The sequence below is a fragment of the Lacerta agilis genome, chromosome 4 (assembly GCF_009819535.1).
Source record: "Lacerta agilis isolate rLacAgi1 chromosome 4, rLacAgi1.pri, whole genome shotgun sequence".
NCBI lineage: Eukaryota > Metazoa > Chordata > Lepidosauria > Squamata > Lacertidae > Lacerta > Lacerta agilis.
Genome location: NC_046315.1, coordinates 81,688,513 through 81,704,624, shown reverse-complemented (window position 1 = coordinate 81,704,624; position 16,112 = coordinate 81,688,513). Strand labels below are relative to the sequence as shown.

The 16,112-nt window shown below is 42.9% G+C and overlaps 1 protein-coding gene across 7 annotated transcripts in view; it reads left to right on the top strand.

Moving 5' to 3' along the window:
* The window catches only part of FARP1 (FERM, ARH/RhoGEF and pleckstrin domain protein 1), a 178,667-nt gene that overhangs the window by 161,068 nt on the left and 1,487 nt on the right, over window positions 1-16,112 (top strand). For 6 of the 7 annotated variants that reach the window (XM_033147852.1, XM_033147851.1, XM_033147857.1 and 3 more), the window contains exons 18-26: window positions 2,207-2,444; window positions 4,738-4,868; window positions 7,162-7,230; window positions 8,370-8,459; window positions 9,404-9,486; window positions 9,883-9,995; window positions 11,149-11,312; window positions 14,140-14,247; window positions 15,931-16,082. In XM_033147852.1, the coding sequence (XP_033003743.1) occupies window positions 2,207-2,444; window positions 4,738-4,868; window positions 7,162-7,230; window positions 8,370-8,459; window positions 9,404-9,486; window positions 9,883-9,995; window positions 11,149-11,312; window positions 14,140-14,247; window positions 15,931-16,082 (1,148 nt within the window). The remainder of the gene's footprint in view (window positions 1-2,206; window positions 2,445-4,737; window positions 4,869-7,161; window positions 7,231-8,369; window positions 8,460-9,403; window positions 9,487-9,882; window positions 9,996-11,148; window positions 11,313-14,139; window positions 14,248-15,930; window positions 16,083-16,112) is intronic. The other variant, XM_033147856.1, reaches the window with a different exon arrangement.

Here is a 16,112-nt window from a genome sequence, read left to right as displayed (position 1 = left end):
TATGATGGATCGCCAGCATGATTTAGAATAATGAAGGTAGATGAAGAATGTGAAATAGTAGAGGGCTGTGAACCCCTTACATTGTAAAAGGATATGATCGATTTTTGTAGTGAGTGTTACAACTTTTATCATCATGATAATTGCAAAAGATACTGGATCTTTCAATAAATTGTGCCTTTAATCATATTTTTTATTGTATTGTATTGTATTGTATTGTATTGTATTGTATTGTATTGTATTGTATTGTATTGTGTGATTGGTGGTGGCCTTTGGCTAAGCAATAAAAAATTGTGACTTGTGCTGCAGTTGCTCACTGGAACAAAAACAAGTCAATGAATTTCTGAGCGATTAGACTGGGGTTTCCACAGCTGCAAACTCTGGATTGTCTAAATGTCTAAGTCATCATAGAAACAATAGTATTAAAATTTGTAGGCCACCTTTTTGCCATAAGGTTTTCAAACACACAAGGGTAAGTTTTAATGTACCGGTATTTCTTTTCCTGCAAGTAGAAGCGCAGGGTCACCAATTCAAACCTTTTTTTTTTTTTTAATGGTATCATAAGGGTCATTTTTTTGCGATGCAGAACCAAGATCTTTGTATGAAAGCACCATTTGTTTGTGCTTCTGGTCCACACATGCGTGTAGGTAAATAAGTTTGGAGGCTATGTGAGCAGCATCCAACTCCAACCACAAGGAAGTTAACTGGGTGGGAAAAGCTACTGAGGCAATATTCAAGTCTGGGTTTGCTCCATCAGTTTGTGGAGTGCTCTTTTATCCATAACACTCCAAGCTCTCCTTAGCCTGTGCTGATGGATAGTACACAGGGCGTACAAAACTCTTGTTTTTCCAAGGCTGACCATAACATTTAATTTGAACATTACAACCCCATGTGTTTGCTGCTGTAATAACCTCCACATGGTGAGTGTAATATTCAAAAGCTTCCCATCTCAGAGGTTGAGGGAAATTCCGCAAAGCATCTCCAAACCAGTGTCCAAGATGGTCAGATGTTTGGGCCAAAGTTCCTCACAGCCTTTCCGAAAGTGGGTGTTGTTGGGACACTGAGCGTTCCATAGGGAGGATGTCACAACGGAGAAGTGACAAGACAGATTTTTGAAGGCACTCAAGAGAAGAAACTCATTGGGTTTGTCAAGAGTACCAGCAGAGGAAGACTGATGTAGGGCTAGGAGTTCCCTAAGATATCCGTGGTGTCAGTCAGAGGTAATGAACCTGTGGCCTCTCGTCTGCTGCTGGACCACAGCTCCCATTGTCCCTGCCCATTTCCTAAATGGTCTGGGGCTGCAGATGGTTGTTGGGAATCCAGTGCCACTTGAAGAGCTACAAGTTCCCTATCCCTGGTCTAAACCCTTTACATTGCTGGCATGAAAACAAGAAAGAATAGTGGTATTCAGTATGGCAACAACACGGCTCCACCCCTTTTCAGTCTCACATGCAGTTTATTTCCAGTCTGCCTAGTTACTGAGATCACTGACAGGGACGTTCCTCCAGGTACTTTCACCTTTTGAGCTAAAGCACATGGCAACCAGGGACAGAGTTTTTGTGGCACCCCACCTCAAACAACTCGTGACTTTGTTTCAAGCAAAGATCTTTCTATTCTCCTAGCCTTGTAAAAACCTTTTAAGCCACTACAGAAGCGGTGTTATTATCGTATGTGTTTGTCTCTACTGCGCATTATCTTCTCGTGATGTTGCATTGTGTTGCATTTGATTTTACAGGTGAAACTCGAAAAATTAGAATATCGTGGAAAAGTCCATTTATGTAAGCAATTGTTTTCATTAGCTACTGGAGTTTAATATATGAGATAGACTCATGACATGCAAAGCGAGATATGTCAAGCCTTTGCTTGTTATAATTGTGATGATTATGGCGTACAGCTGATGAAAACCCCAAAGTTGAAATTGTTAATTTGGGGTTCTCATCAGCTGTATGCCAGAATATCACAATTATAACAAATAAAGGCTTGACATATCTCGCTTTGCATGTCATGAGTCTATCTCATATATTAGTTTCACCTTTTAAGTTCAATTACTGAAAGAAATGAACCTTTCCACGATATTCTAATTTTTCGAGTTTCACCTGTATAGTTACACCATCGTAGCTTTTTACTGTGCGTCTTTGCGCTGAAGATGCAGAGTTAAAGATGTACTAAATAATGACTACGTCTCTCCCCCACCCCTTTCCTTATCTAGCAACTGACGGTTCATTTGCGGAAGCACACCGAGGTCCTGGTTGAGCTGGAGAATGGGATCAAGAATTCTCGAAAGCTGGAAACCTTATGCAGAGACTTTGAGTTGCAGAAAGTCTGTTATCTACCCCTCAACACCTTCCTTCTCAGGCCTCTGCACAGACTTATGCACTACAAGCAGATAATGGAAAGGCTCTGTAAACATTATCCACCAAATCACGTGGACTTCAGGGACTCCAGAGGTGAGTCGAGCTCCTAAGGACATATTGCATGCAGATGTGCATGACTGAACCCCGACAGCCCTTTATTTTATTTTTTTATTCTGCTGCTTTAGAAGGAGGTGATCTAGAGTAGAAAAGGGGAAGGGAGGTTAAGCAGTAACCTGCTGTGCTGTGTCACCAATCTAAGGTATGTTGGGTATGTTTAGCCTGGAAAAGAGGATACTCGGAGGAGATATGATAGCAACCTTCAGATATCTCAAGGGCTGTCATATGGAAGAGGGAACAAGCTTGTTTTCTTCTGCTCTGGAGGGTAGGACTCGAACCAATGGCTTCAAGGTTCCGACTAAACATCAGAAAAAACTTTCTGACAGTAAGAGCTGATGGACGGTGGAACGGTCTCCCTTGGGAGGTTGTGGACTCTCCTTTCTTGGAGGTTTCTAAGCAGAGGTTGGATGGCCATCTGTCATGGATGCTTTCGCTGAGATTCCTGCATTGCAGGAGGTTGGACCAGAACTCTATGGTTCTATGATACTGGCTTCTGCAGGAGCTGCTTCTTGAGAAAAGGACAGGTGGAGTTCAGTTATACCAGTATGTATTTTTGTGTAATGCATAGTTGGGTCCTTAACAGAGTGATCCAGGTAAATCTCTCCCCTTAAGTTCAGTGGGGCTTGGATCTTGGATAAATAGGTATAGGATTTCAGCCCAACTCTCCCATACGAGTCCATTTCACAAACAACTGAACAATTGTGCAAAATGCTGAAACGAGGGTGGAAATGCTTAATAATTTATATTTCACTACAACAGCTTCATTGGAAGTAACGATGCACTGGAAATCATGGCACTCCAATAGGTTCCTTAGGTAGAGCCTCTAGAGAGAGATTTAAAAACACAGACAAACACAACACAATCGTCGTTTATGGGTATTAGCATTTCAGTCTTTCAAGCTTCTTATGACATTTCTGGGCAGCCATCCAGAATAATGTGATGACCAGAGGGTGTAAAAGGTAGCTGAAATGTGTGGTTTTAAATACAGAATAGAGAAGCAAAAATGCCTGATATTGAAACATGCCCAAAATACTGCATGAAAGGGGCTTTAAAACAAGGAAATGTGTGCACTAAAGACCCACAAGATAAAAGAATCAATTGATGGAAGACTAAGATTATTTAATTATCTTGAAATCCAGAGGAACCATGTTTTTTTTTAATCAGAAATAACATTCCTTGAAAGAATCCCAGTATAATAAAAGGAGACAAGAGAATCTTATAACAAAATGTTGCACTTGCTATTAGTCTATACAGTATAATACTTAAATGTGTTTATACAGACCCATGGGGCAAGTACAGCTAAAGTAGAACCTGAAATTATTTACATTAGCTGTTGCGGGTTGCTAAGTTTTCGCACCAAGATGGAGCCTGCTGGAACTCATGCCGTGCTCGCTACACCAGTAGCAGGACTGGCGGGTGGAGCTGTGGTCTAAACCACTGAGCCTCTTGGGCTTGCCGATCAGAAGGTCAGCGGTTCAAATCCCCACGATGGAGTGAGCTCCCGTTGCTCTGTCCCAGCTCCTGCCAACCTAGCAGTTTGAAAGCATGCCAGTGCAAGTAGATAAATAGGTACTGCTGTGACAGGAATGTAAATGGCGTTTCTGTGTGCTCTGGTTTCCGTCACGGTGTCCCGTTGCACCAGAAGCAGTTTAGTCATGCTGACCACATGGAAAGCTGTCTGTGGACAAACGCCGGCTCCCTCAGCCTGAAAGTAAGATGAGCACCGTAACCCCATAGTCGCCTTTGACTGGACTTAACCATCCAGGGGTCCTTTACCTTCTCCTGGCTCACCTACTAAGCGGGATGGGGGGGGGGGTGGGAATCAGTCACCGAGAGAAATGGGTGGGCAAAGGGAATGGTGGATGAGAATCAGGAGGCCCCACCGTTGCCTACTGTTTCCTTGCTTTGGCGCTTTTGAAAACAAAACTGCACCACCCCTGAGTAAAGATCTGGCTGCGGGAGCTGGCAAGACTAAATCTGCCCCCAGAGCGGTAACATGAGATCTTGCGTGCAGTCATGGTCGGTGGAGTGACGGCCCTTGTATGACCTCCCTTCACTGCTGCGGCTTCCCAGGAAGGAGAGGGGCAAGGCATCAGCGAGGTTACAAATGCGCCTGCAAGAACAACTATTTGGCTCCCCAGGTGCGTTATTGCATTGCACGAACCTTGCCTATTATGCGTGCATTTGGCAGAGGGAGACCCATGGAATGCAGCTCCGGCCCAGGTAGTTCATCTGTCACCTTCTTCTGTGTATGTGTTCCATTTCGCAGCTGCTCTGGCAGAGATTTCAGAAGCGGTCGCTCAGCTTCACAGCAGTATGCTGAAGATGGAAAATTTCCAGAAGCTGCACGAGTTGAAGAAAGATTTGATAGGTATTGACAATCTGGTGATCCCAGGAAGGGTAAGTGACAGAACAACATTTGGGAGCATATCCCTCGGGGGGTCGGTGTTTTAAAAATACTGTACAGTAATTGGGGTGAAGGAGAAGTGTCTTGAAAGTTGTTACACTCCTTATATGAGCTTGGAATGTCTTGTTTGAATATAAAATAATTTTTTTTAAAAAATCCTTCCAGTAGCATCTTAGAGACCAACTAAGTTTGTTCTTGGTATGAGCCTTCGTGTGCATGCACACTTCTTCAGTACCAAGAACAAAGTTAGTTGATCTTTAAGGTGCTACTGGAAGGATTTTTTTATTTTTTATTTTGTTTTGACTATGGCAGACCAACACGACTACTTACCTGTTGTTTGAATATGGCTCTGCCCAAAAAGGAGGATATTAAACCAAAGGGGTGAGAAGCAAGGGGGGGCAGACCTCCTTACCCTTTTTTGATGGCCCCCATAGCCACTGTTTCTGAATGGCTTTGAGAGGCTGTGGTTTCACTAAAATTGGGAGAGTTTCAGGTGGGGTTGGGGGTTGTGGTTTACGTACCTTTTCAACCATAAGTTGATGATAGACTTAAGCTTCTACAAGTTCTCCTGAGAGTTTTGCCCCAGATTGATAACTGAGAGCTTGTCTTACCAATTCACAAATGATGTTGGTTGCGTACTTAGCGCAAGGCAGCTTCCTATTTCCCCCTCGACTCAGATCATTGGTCCATTTGATTCTGTCTACACACTGACTGGCAGCAGCTCTCTGGAGTTTCAGGCAAGAGTCTCTCCCAGCCTTCCCTGGAGATGCCAGGGATTTGAACCTGGGGTCATGCAAAGCATCTGTTGGACCATAGCACTAAAACTGGAGATAAACCTCTTCCCCATAGCCTTTTCCTCTGAAAAAGCCGGCAGAGGCTTATCTCTTTATCTTAACACATTTGGTCCCACAGCATTAAGGAATAAGATAAATCCTGTCTGCTCTTGGACAGTAAAAGGCATTTCTCTTACCTTAGCACTACAGGACTCCTTTGTACAAGTGATCCCCTTCATTTGGTTAATGCATAAAAGGATCCTGTTTCTCAGCCACTGCTTCAAAACACTACTTCCCAGAAACAAACAAAATACAAAGATTGCATATGTTGGAGGCAGGTGACTTGACAGTCAGAATTAGGGCACCAGTTACCGGCACTGTTAAGGGAGGGCAGGTTCTGCATCAATTGGACTAGGAAAATAAATGCACCATAGGTGGATTTTGTACCAAGAGCTGTGGTTCTAGATAGACCAACACTGTATACCTTCACCCTAGGGCAGGGGTGGCCAACTTCCAAGAGACTGTGATCTACTCACAGAGTTAAAAACTGGCAGTGATCTACCCCCTTTTGGGGGGGGGGTCATGTAAAAGTTGTTGAGCTTCTTTGGGGAAGAGGAAAATGACACTGAGCTTTTCTTTTTAGGAAGGAAAGCCCTATTTTTGGTGGTTCAGGTCATTTTAGGGGTGTGGGGCAAAGGTGTTGAGCTTTTTTTAGGGGAGCCAAAGTTTTTTTAGCTTCTTTGGGGGCAGCCACTGATCTACTGGTGATCTACCACAGACGTCCAGTGATCTACTGGTAGATCATGATCTACCTGTTGGACATGCCTGCCCTAGGGGATCTAAGCCCTTGCATTGTAAAATATATTTTTCATGTAATGATTCCTGTCTCACATCCTGTCTTTGTGCCGTCGCTGCTGGGAGTTACATGCGGAAGCAGCCTGCTATAAATGGACACTTTGAGGATGAGCCAGTTGTACTTCTTTCCACATTGAGCTGGCATTTGCTCAACAAGGCTCTCTGTGTAGCCTTCCTGGCTAATATATTGCCAGCCTCTCATGGAGGTGCAGAAGGAATTAAGAGATGTTTGGTTCCCCTCTGACTTAAGTTCGTTAAATGACGTTATGCTGTAATAACTCTGTTCCTGGGTTCTGTTTATTGCTCATTACCATGGCTCTTATTTTTTTTAATTGCATCCTGTCCTCTAATTCCCCCTTCCCCTTTTGCTCAGTGCCCACCATGATAGACAATCCCACTTAACCACCTCATTGCTCTGCAACCAGTTCCGACGATTTCCTAAGTGTCACCCAACTTCCATTTCATAACTTCTGAATGTCGGAGCGAGGCCTTATGGGCAGAACAGCAGAAGTGGCCTAGAGGAAACCTCCTGTGTGTAGTGGGGTGGGCAGGCATAACATAATAAATCAAGTGATGCAAGATTAATTAGGCCCAGACTTTCAGCCAGATGTTTGAATACTGCTCTGACATGGCATGTTTTGTTTCCATTCCTGCACAGGAGTTTATTAGACTGGGTAGCCTTAGTAAGTTGTCTGGAAAAGGCTTACAGCCGCGGATGTTCTTCCTGGTAAGTGGCAGGAATGTTTGTGTGTAATCAAACACAACCGTGCAATAAATGCCAAGTGATGGAAAAGGTGGTGGGAGGGAGAAGCTCACAGAAGAAATTTGATGTAAAATAATCTTAAGAAAACAACACTACACTAACACACAGGGGAAACAAATCACAGCCCCTGGCATAGAGTTTCATCCAAATTAGGATGGTGGTTTCACTCCCAACAAACCATGATCGCTAAGCCAAGAACAAACCTTGACTGCAGATATTGTTTTGTTGGGAGTGAAACAAGCCATGATCCCTGGTTCAGACATGATGGATCATGTTTGGTTTCCTCAGCATGGGTAGCTCATCGTCTCTGGCGATCGCTCATAGCCAAGTAAGATCATCTTTCATGGATGTGGTCTTAACAGCATGGGTAGCACACAAATGGACAAGAAAGAATCATGGCAAACCATTAGCTACGGCTCACTGTGATTTGTAAACAAGATCTATGTCTGAACTGGTCCGCTATCCTTTCCTTTCGTCTTCCTGTTTTATTTGCATAAATGTGTACTAGTGATCTGGTACATATTACAATAAAACAACTGATATTTTCAACCTTTGGTGCGTCATCTTTGAGTCCCAAAGGCCACAGATACATGACTTCAAGGGTCTGCACCTGGTTCAAGAATGCAACAAAGCCAGCTCCTGAAATACCAGAATCTGCTACCTTGCCAATACACAGCTTAAAAAGCAAAGCAAACCATCTTTGGGGATGGTTTGTCCCTTTGCGTCCTGTGTGTCTCAAGATTTATTTACTTATTTTTGTGATCTTAAGACATCATGAAACACTTGAGATATATTTGGGCTATTGAATGCCAAGGGTGGGGACAACAGCCCAATATTGGAAGCATGTCTAAGTGTTTTGCACACTGTTGGATCATGTGATTAGACCTCTGAAATAGTGTGTGCTCTCGAATGTGGGCCCATTGGGCATAAATAGTGGGACGGTTACAGGTACATACTGATGATCCAATATACATTACACACAGAGTGATGGACACATTTGTAGGCTCTGTGTGCTACCTCCAGATGGCTAGACCTATGAACCAAACCTTTAGATCTCCTGTTTTTCAGCCAAAGTTACATTCCTTCTTGTGTTTGCCTTTTAGTTCAATGATGTTTTGCTGTACACAAGCAGAGGCCTAACAGCATCAAATCAATTCAAAGTCCACGGGCAGCTTCCGCTATATGGTATGATGGTAAGTAGGAGCTGTGGATTGATCAGTTTAGCTGCTGGACATCTCAAATCATATTACGTTGCACTTGATACTTTTTGTGTCTTTATATGAAATGAAAGCCATTTCTGGAATTTTTGAGGCAAATTAAAATGAGAATGCATGCGTGCTGTTCTAGGGAACTGTGATAAATGGCCTGGGGTTAAATCATAGCCGTTTTTTTATTTGTGTTGGTACACAGTGGCTCTGTTGGCTGAGAACCATGTGAAATCAGATGATAACCAAAGCCTAAAACAAGAGGATTCTCTAGGAACATGGAAAATAATAGTTTTCAAAATAGAAACTTTGCATTTGGCATCGACCACTGAAACATAACCGCTGCTTCAGCCTCAGAGGTGACCTGTGATACTGCCAGGGGTGTGCTAATACTATTTTGATCCACACAAACATCCATCAAGTTACCTTTTTTGAATTATTTTTAGTTGTGATTTTGAATCCATGCAGGCTTGCTCAAAATCCAAATGCAATATTTCCTGTGGTCATGAAGAGGTAGGCCAGGCATAGGCAAACTCGGCCCTCCAGATTTTTTGGGACTACAACTCCCATCACCCCTAGCTAACCAGACCAGTGGTCAGGGATGATTGGAGTTGTAGTCCCAAAACATCTGAAGGGCCGAGTTTGCCTATGCCTGAGGTAGGCTATGCCCAAGTCGTGCATTTCCTCCCATTTGCTGACATTGAAGTGAGCGTGTACTGCTGGAATTGTGAAGCTAACAGGGACTGCATTTTTTGCCAGATTCTCCTGAGCATTGCAATGGGAATTCAACCTTAGTTTTTTTCCAGAAACAAAACCGTCCACGTATTTATTCATATAGTGCAGAACTATGCTGCATTCTGCACCTTAACATTTCTGCAGATCGTTGTCTCCTTTCCTGTCTTGTGAGGGTATCTGTATGTCCATATCCTCAGATTGAAGAGAGCGAAGAAGAATGGGGGGTTCCTCACTGCTTCACACTGAGAGGTCAACACCAGTCCATTGTTGTGGCTGCAAGGTAATTTCAACTTTGCGCTCTCTCTTTTTGCAACTTGTCAAAAGAATATTATTATTCTAGGCAATTTATTATAATAGTTCACTGTAAATACATTTGTTATCAGTTGTTTTCAACATATGAGAACACACTAAAACTAGTGTGTAGCTCAGGCATAGGCAAACTCAGCCCTCCAGATGTTTTGGGACTACAACTCCCATCATCCCTAGCTAACAGGACCAGTGGTCAGGGATGATGGGAGTTGTAGTCCCAAAACATCTGGAGGGCTGAGTTTGCCTATGCCTGGTGTAGCTTAAGGAAACGGGCTGAAAACTTGCATTCAGCTAAAAAAAAAACTGACCAGCTTGTGAAACTCATAGCTGCTTGCAGTAAAATGAAGATCTCCCTTCCTGTTCCTAGCAGCCTCACGGAAATGGACAAGTGGACTGAGGACATACAGATGGCTATTGACTTGGCAGAGAATTGTAATGGCCCAACTCCTGAATTCCTAGGGGGCAGCCCACCAGACACTAGTAAGTACAGACTTAAGGCTGCAGTTTGCAGAAAACACAACCACGTAGTATGAAGTAGTCTACTGCATGACAATGTAGCTATAAATAATTCTTTTGACTGCACATTTAAAGATGTATGATCAGCATTACCTTTATTCCCTAGTTCATTTTAGTTCAGATAGAATGCATGGAAATATTTTTTTACAGTGCCTTGAATCACTATTTTTATTCAGCTATAGCAACCCTAGCAAGGGTGCATTTTAAGAAAGTTTAGGAACTACAGTTAGGTTGCAATCCCATACCTACTCCACTGAACTCAACAGGACTTATTTCTAAGTGAGATGTACAGGATTGCATTAAAATACCGTTAGTGCTCCAGAACATTGCCACTGAGAATGTATCGCTTTCCATACAGAATTGGGTGAGCTTATCCAAAAAAAACCCAGATCCTATGGTTTTTCCACTTGCAAATACGTCCCGCTGTGTCCAATGTGGTATACTTCCCACTATGCAAGTGTGCATAGCAATGCACCTTTGAACACATTCAACTAAGTTGTTGACCAGTGGAATGCGACCTGCTGCACAATGTGACCTTTCCCCCTCTCCTCCTCCTCCAAGGCTCTGCTCAAGAGGGTCAGGAGAACAAAATGCACGCAAAGTTGTTTTACTTACAGAGGTCACAGTGCAACAGTGAATTAAAAGTGTGCTCGAGCCTAAAGAAAGCAATAGACGAAGCATACAAATTCCATGTTGGATTGTGGCATCATTTTTCTCTTGCTATAGAACATGGAATATTTTTTTTAAAAAAAACCTATTTCTTTCCCCAGTACAGTAGTACCTCTGGTTACGAACTTAATTTGTTCCGGAGGACCGTTCTTCAGCTGAAACCGTTCTTATCCTGAGGTGTGCTTTCACTAATGGGAACCCCCGCTGCATGCGCGCCTCTAGCACACGATTTCCATTCACATCCTGGGGCAAAGTTCGCAGCCAGGAACAGCTACTTCCGGGTTAGCGGAGTTTGTAACCAGAAGCGTTCGTAACCAGAGGTACCACTGTACTTCACAGGTTTGGAAAGTTTTAAGCTTTACCAGAAGTAGCCTTTTGCTTAATGTTTTCATAGTTTGTATCTTCTACAAGGGGGGAAAAAGAGATGGTTTCTCCCTGCGTTTCATAGAATCCCCCGAGGAATCCACTGTAGACCAGGAATCGGAAGACGATCTCAATGCGTCCCGCACCTCCCTTGAACGTCAGGCACCTCACCGTGGCAACACGACGGTGCACGTCTGCTGGCACAGAAATACCAGCGTTTCCATGGTCGACTTTAGTATTGCTGTGGAGGTATCTGCCTCAGAACAACCTGGTCTGCAGCCCCTGGAGAGGACTGTTCTTCAGGGACAATTTCCTTTCCGCCCTCTCAGAGGAAACAACAACCAACCATATGCCTCCCTTTGTTTCTGGGGAGTTGGCATTCAATTACATATTAAACCTAATTTTAACAAATTCCTTTTTTAGCAAATTATGAATCGTTTTGGTTAAAACTCTGCATTTTTTTCACAGTTCTAATTTAATTTCCAAATATTGAGATAGTATTTCCTCTGAGCATTTTGTTGCTGTTGGCCGTTTTGTTTTTAATCTCGGAAAGGATGTTGTTCCTGACTCTGGCTGCTGCATTTTAATGCAACTTGGTTTTAGGCCGTTTTTTTTTTCTTCCATTTGGATTCTTGAAATGTTCTCTTCTCGGTCTCATCTGCCTCCCTCCACTTGTGTTCTCTCTATCACAGGAAGTCTCTGTGTGTTTTTTGATGATGTATTTGACTACAGCTAAACCAATTTTACACAGATCAGTTGGCTATTGAATCAGGATGCTTCAGCTCATTGAAATGCAGAATACACGCAACAGTATTGCATCTTAATGACAGCTAATTTCAGCTTTCTTGTGGAACTTCCACAATTAATTCCAGCACTTTAGAAAGAGACTATTTGAAGAGATCATGAGCCTTTTGAAAGTCACTTCCTTGAAGATAATACTGCCTCAGTGTTGCTGGAAAATAACAGAATGAGCAAACAGTTCTTGTAAAGCAAATAAATCTTCAGTAAAATTGGTTCTGGACGAAAGGATAACACGGAACTTGAAGTAAACTATAAATTGGTTTAGCTTCTTCAAGGTACCTGCAGACACCCATTCTCAGAAAGAATGCCTCTAGGTTGCTTTTAAGTTGCAATGTGTAATGGGGCAGCTAACAACCATTTGGAGATTTACCGATTAGCTGTAGTGCCCCTGCACTGATTCACCAGAGCTATCAACTAAATCGTGCAGGTACAAAATTCTCCTCCTGGGCTGCAATTCTATACAAACCTAGTTAGCAGTGCATCTCCTTGGAACTTAGTTAAATGAGTACTTCAGTGGACATGTTAGCATTGCTAACCCTCCCCCGCCCCTATTCATTAACATCATTTATTTTGAGTTTAAATGATCGGCATGAACTATTGAGCAGCCTAGAAGCAGATCACACACTTTATACATCTGTCTTCCGTTCCGCAACTGCCTCTTGGCAGGCAGAGTCGCAGTCATACTGTCTCTTAGGTCTGTGGGTAATGTCACATCAGTATCGTAGTTTATGCTTTCTTTCTGTGTCTCTCCCTCCTTTCTGTCTCTCTCTCTCTCTTGTGGAAGATCCTCTCACTGTCAATGACTGTTCTTCCCTACCTGCTGGACTGATCAGTGATCAGCGGCCTGTTACCATTTCATATGTCTGCTGGTACCGAATGCAAAGCCTGTCCGTTTATGATACCCTCCAAAGTGCTGAGGTAACGGAAACAGAAATTAGGAACAGTAAAAGGAGAACAGGCACGTTTGTACTCCAGCATACTCAACACCCTGTCGGGTTTTCAGAATTCAGCTGGTTTCTAAAATAAAATAAAATAACCTTATCAGTTCACTGCTATAATTGCTGGTGATATGAGGAACATTCTGTTTGTCTGTCCCTTTGGGAAATTCTAGTGGGGACAGCTTATTATGTTATTAAACCAGAAGCAGAATAAAATATATCAGCAATGGTTAATATATTCCACTTAGGGAGCAGAGGCAGTGAATATTTTCAAGTTAAAACGTGTGTTTATCACTCCTTTGTCAAAGCACATCAATTAAATCGGGGGTGGCCAGAAGGCAGTGATCTCTGGGTGACATGCAGCAGATTGGCAAAGCTCTCTGGACTCCAAAATCTCTAACCATCGCAACAATTAAAAGCCCCTCCCAGATTAGGCTATGAAACAAAGAAGGCTTTGGGGCAAGGATGGAAGGAACTAGACCTAAGTTTTTGTCCAGGACTGAGCATGTTCACAGAGGCACCCTGTCCTTAATTCATTGCGCAAGTCCACATGGCCCTGAACATTTTATACTCATCACTGCTTGGTGAACCTTAGGATTCTGGATAAAAACTTCAGTATATCCTGCTCACCAAAACAAATTGAATTTTTGCATCTAGCAGAACACCATCCCTCAAATTAGCTGTCATTTTTTTCCTTCCTTCCCAGAGAGGAGGTTTACAGGTGCTTATGTTTGAAGACTGCCAACTTAACTTGCTCATTTCATACCTCAGCCAAAACCCTTATAATCAATGTTCAGGTTCCAGGTTTTTGCACAAGAGTAAAACTGTTCCAGACCTGCGGGGGGGAGGGGAGGCAGGGGAGCCCATTTCCTAGGGCTATTTCTGTTCATGCATTATATCTGGTGCTTTCAGTTAATTAAAGGATGTGCTTTCATTTTTCCTAGTAATTTTAAACATCTGCGCTTGTGCGCAGGACTTAAATCATTTGTGTAGAGATGCCTGTTCCTGTAACAAGGTTGCTAATTTGGTATAATATTAAAGCTAACATCCTCCCACCCCAATATAGATATAGAACTTCTTCTTGGAATGAGGTAACAGCAGATGATTTCTTTCCTTAGAAAATCAATTTACAAGCAAGCCTCATTTAAAGAATGATAGGGAATTCTGAATCTGGAACTCTTAATAATGGTAAATGACCAATGGAGTAAAAAGTCAGCCAGTTTCTATTAGAAAAGTATGATTTTACATGAGGCTTGCCTGTTTTCCATCAGCCTGTTTTTTCCCCATCTGCATATGACTTAACTCAAGTTTGCTGCACTATCTCTCTTCATTTTCAGAATCAACTCTCTGGAAACCTTTTGAGAAAGTTCAAAAACAGCAATGGCTGGCAGAAGCTCTGGGTGGTATTCACCAATTTCTGCATGTTTTTCTACAAATCCCACCAGGTAGGTAACTGATTGTTGGAAGTCAAGAGATGAATATAACTGTTAACTGTTCACATGTTACAAAAAATGTTCCTTGCTGTACACTGTTGATTGTCCCAAAGGATGCATTTGCAGAGATAACTGAAGCTTTTGTGAACTTCATGGATACAGACCAAGTTCTTCCATGCATGGAGAGAAAAATTGAAAATGCTTAACTAGGCTCAGGCTCCACCCTAATATTAATAAGGCAACTGCTTTAGGCAGATGATGTTCAGGAGCAGCCTCTGGTCCCCTAATCTGGCCTGCTGCCTCAGGTGTGGTGGTGGATATCATGCCATCACCAATGTCAAAGGAAAGTTTCACTGCCAGTCCAGTCTGGAATGGCGAAGTGTCAGCCTCTGGTGCAAAAAGTATTGGGCTAGGCCCTGACTGTGATCAGCTTGGAAGCTGCTACCGTATCAGTAGATGCTTTGACTCGTACACTTTCCCTAGAAATGTGAGGTCAGGGGCACATGGGGGCTAAATAAGACAAACGGTCCAGCCACTGTCCTCTGCAAAAAGTTCAACATTTGTTCACTAGGATGGGGCAGAGGGGAATAAAAAAGATCACCATGTTAATTTGAGGCCACTTCCCCATTACTTTGAGCACTTGGGAAAGAAAACATTAGCATTCAACATTACTGCTTAGTCCAAAGGCACTTGAAAGGCGCTGCAGTTATTTAAAAATCACTTCAGTGTTTAACTTGGGAATTATTCCATGGTGTGGTTACTGCTTTAAGAGGTCAGAGTTCTGCAATGCAAACATCTGCTTATTTGCATGAAACAACCGCACAAAAAACTTCCCTTTTTGGTATATTTTTGCTGAGAGGAAAAATGACTGTTGAAAATAGTGCAGACAGGTGTATATAGAAAATCAAGGGAATTAGCACACTCCTAGTGGACCGACCACTGTGGGTGGAGATTGGCATGGCTTTTCTGTCCATTTGCCCCATTCATCAAGAGCACTGACAGATTTCCATCTGGGTACATGCTCTATTTTTTATTTTTAACACTGACTTTTAAATTGCTGTCATACACACACGGTGCCTTGGGTGAAGGGTGAGGTAAGAAATTGATTAATAATAGGATGACAGGCTTCTTGGGGTAGAGGGATAGAGGAAGCAGCACTTCCTTCAACAAGGGATGCAGCCTTCTTGTGAATAGTTTCCATGCAGACTCACTTCACAGCATCCATCTAGGGCAATGATGGCCAAACTTAGCCCTCCTGCTGTTTTGGGACTACAATTCCCTTCATCCCTGACCACTGGTCCTGTTAGCTAGGGATGATGGGAGTTGTAGTTCCAAAACAGCTGGAGGGCCAAGTTTGGCCATCACTGATATAGGGGGTCGGAGGAGCCCGAAGAAAGAGACAGACACACACGCACACCCAAAAAAAAAACCACCCGATGGCCGGAGCTTTGAAGGGCCTTTGAGTGACTCACTTCAAATAGTGTCAATCTGATGACGACTATAGCTTTTGGATTTGCACCCAGATGCCTCATTTCCCTCCCAGCTGTGAGCCTACCAAGGGCCATATATGAGAGGCATTTTCTGTTTAGGTCCCAAGAGTCAGTGAAAATTGTGGGGACGCAGTATTCTGGATAAAGAGAAGTGACTTCTACAGGTGATGGTCTGTTTGGTGAACGATTTCTCTTTTGTTTTTAGGACAATCATCCTTTAGCTAGCCTCCCTCTGCTGGGTTACTCACTTACCATTCCTTCCGAATCTGAGAACATTCATAAAGACTATGTCTTTAAGCTACACTTCAAATCCCATGTGTACTATTTCAGGGCGGAGAGCGAATACACATTTGAAAGGTATGTCAGTTTTCCGTGAGCTGAAATGTC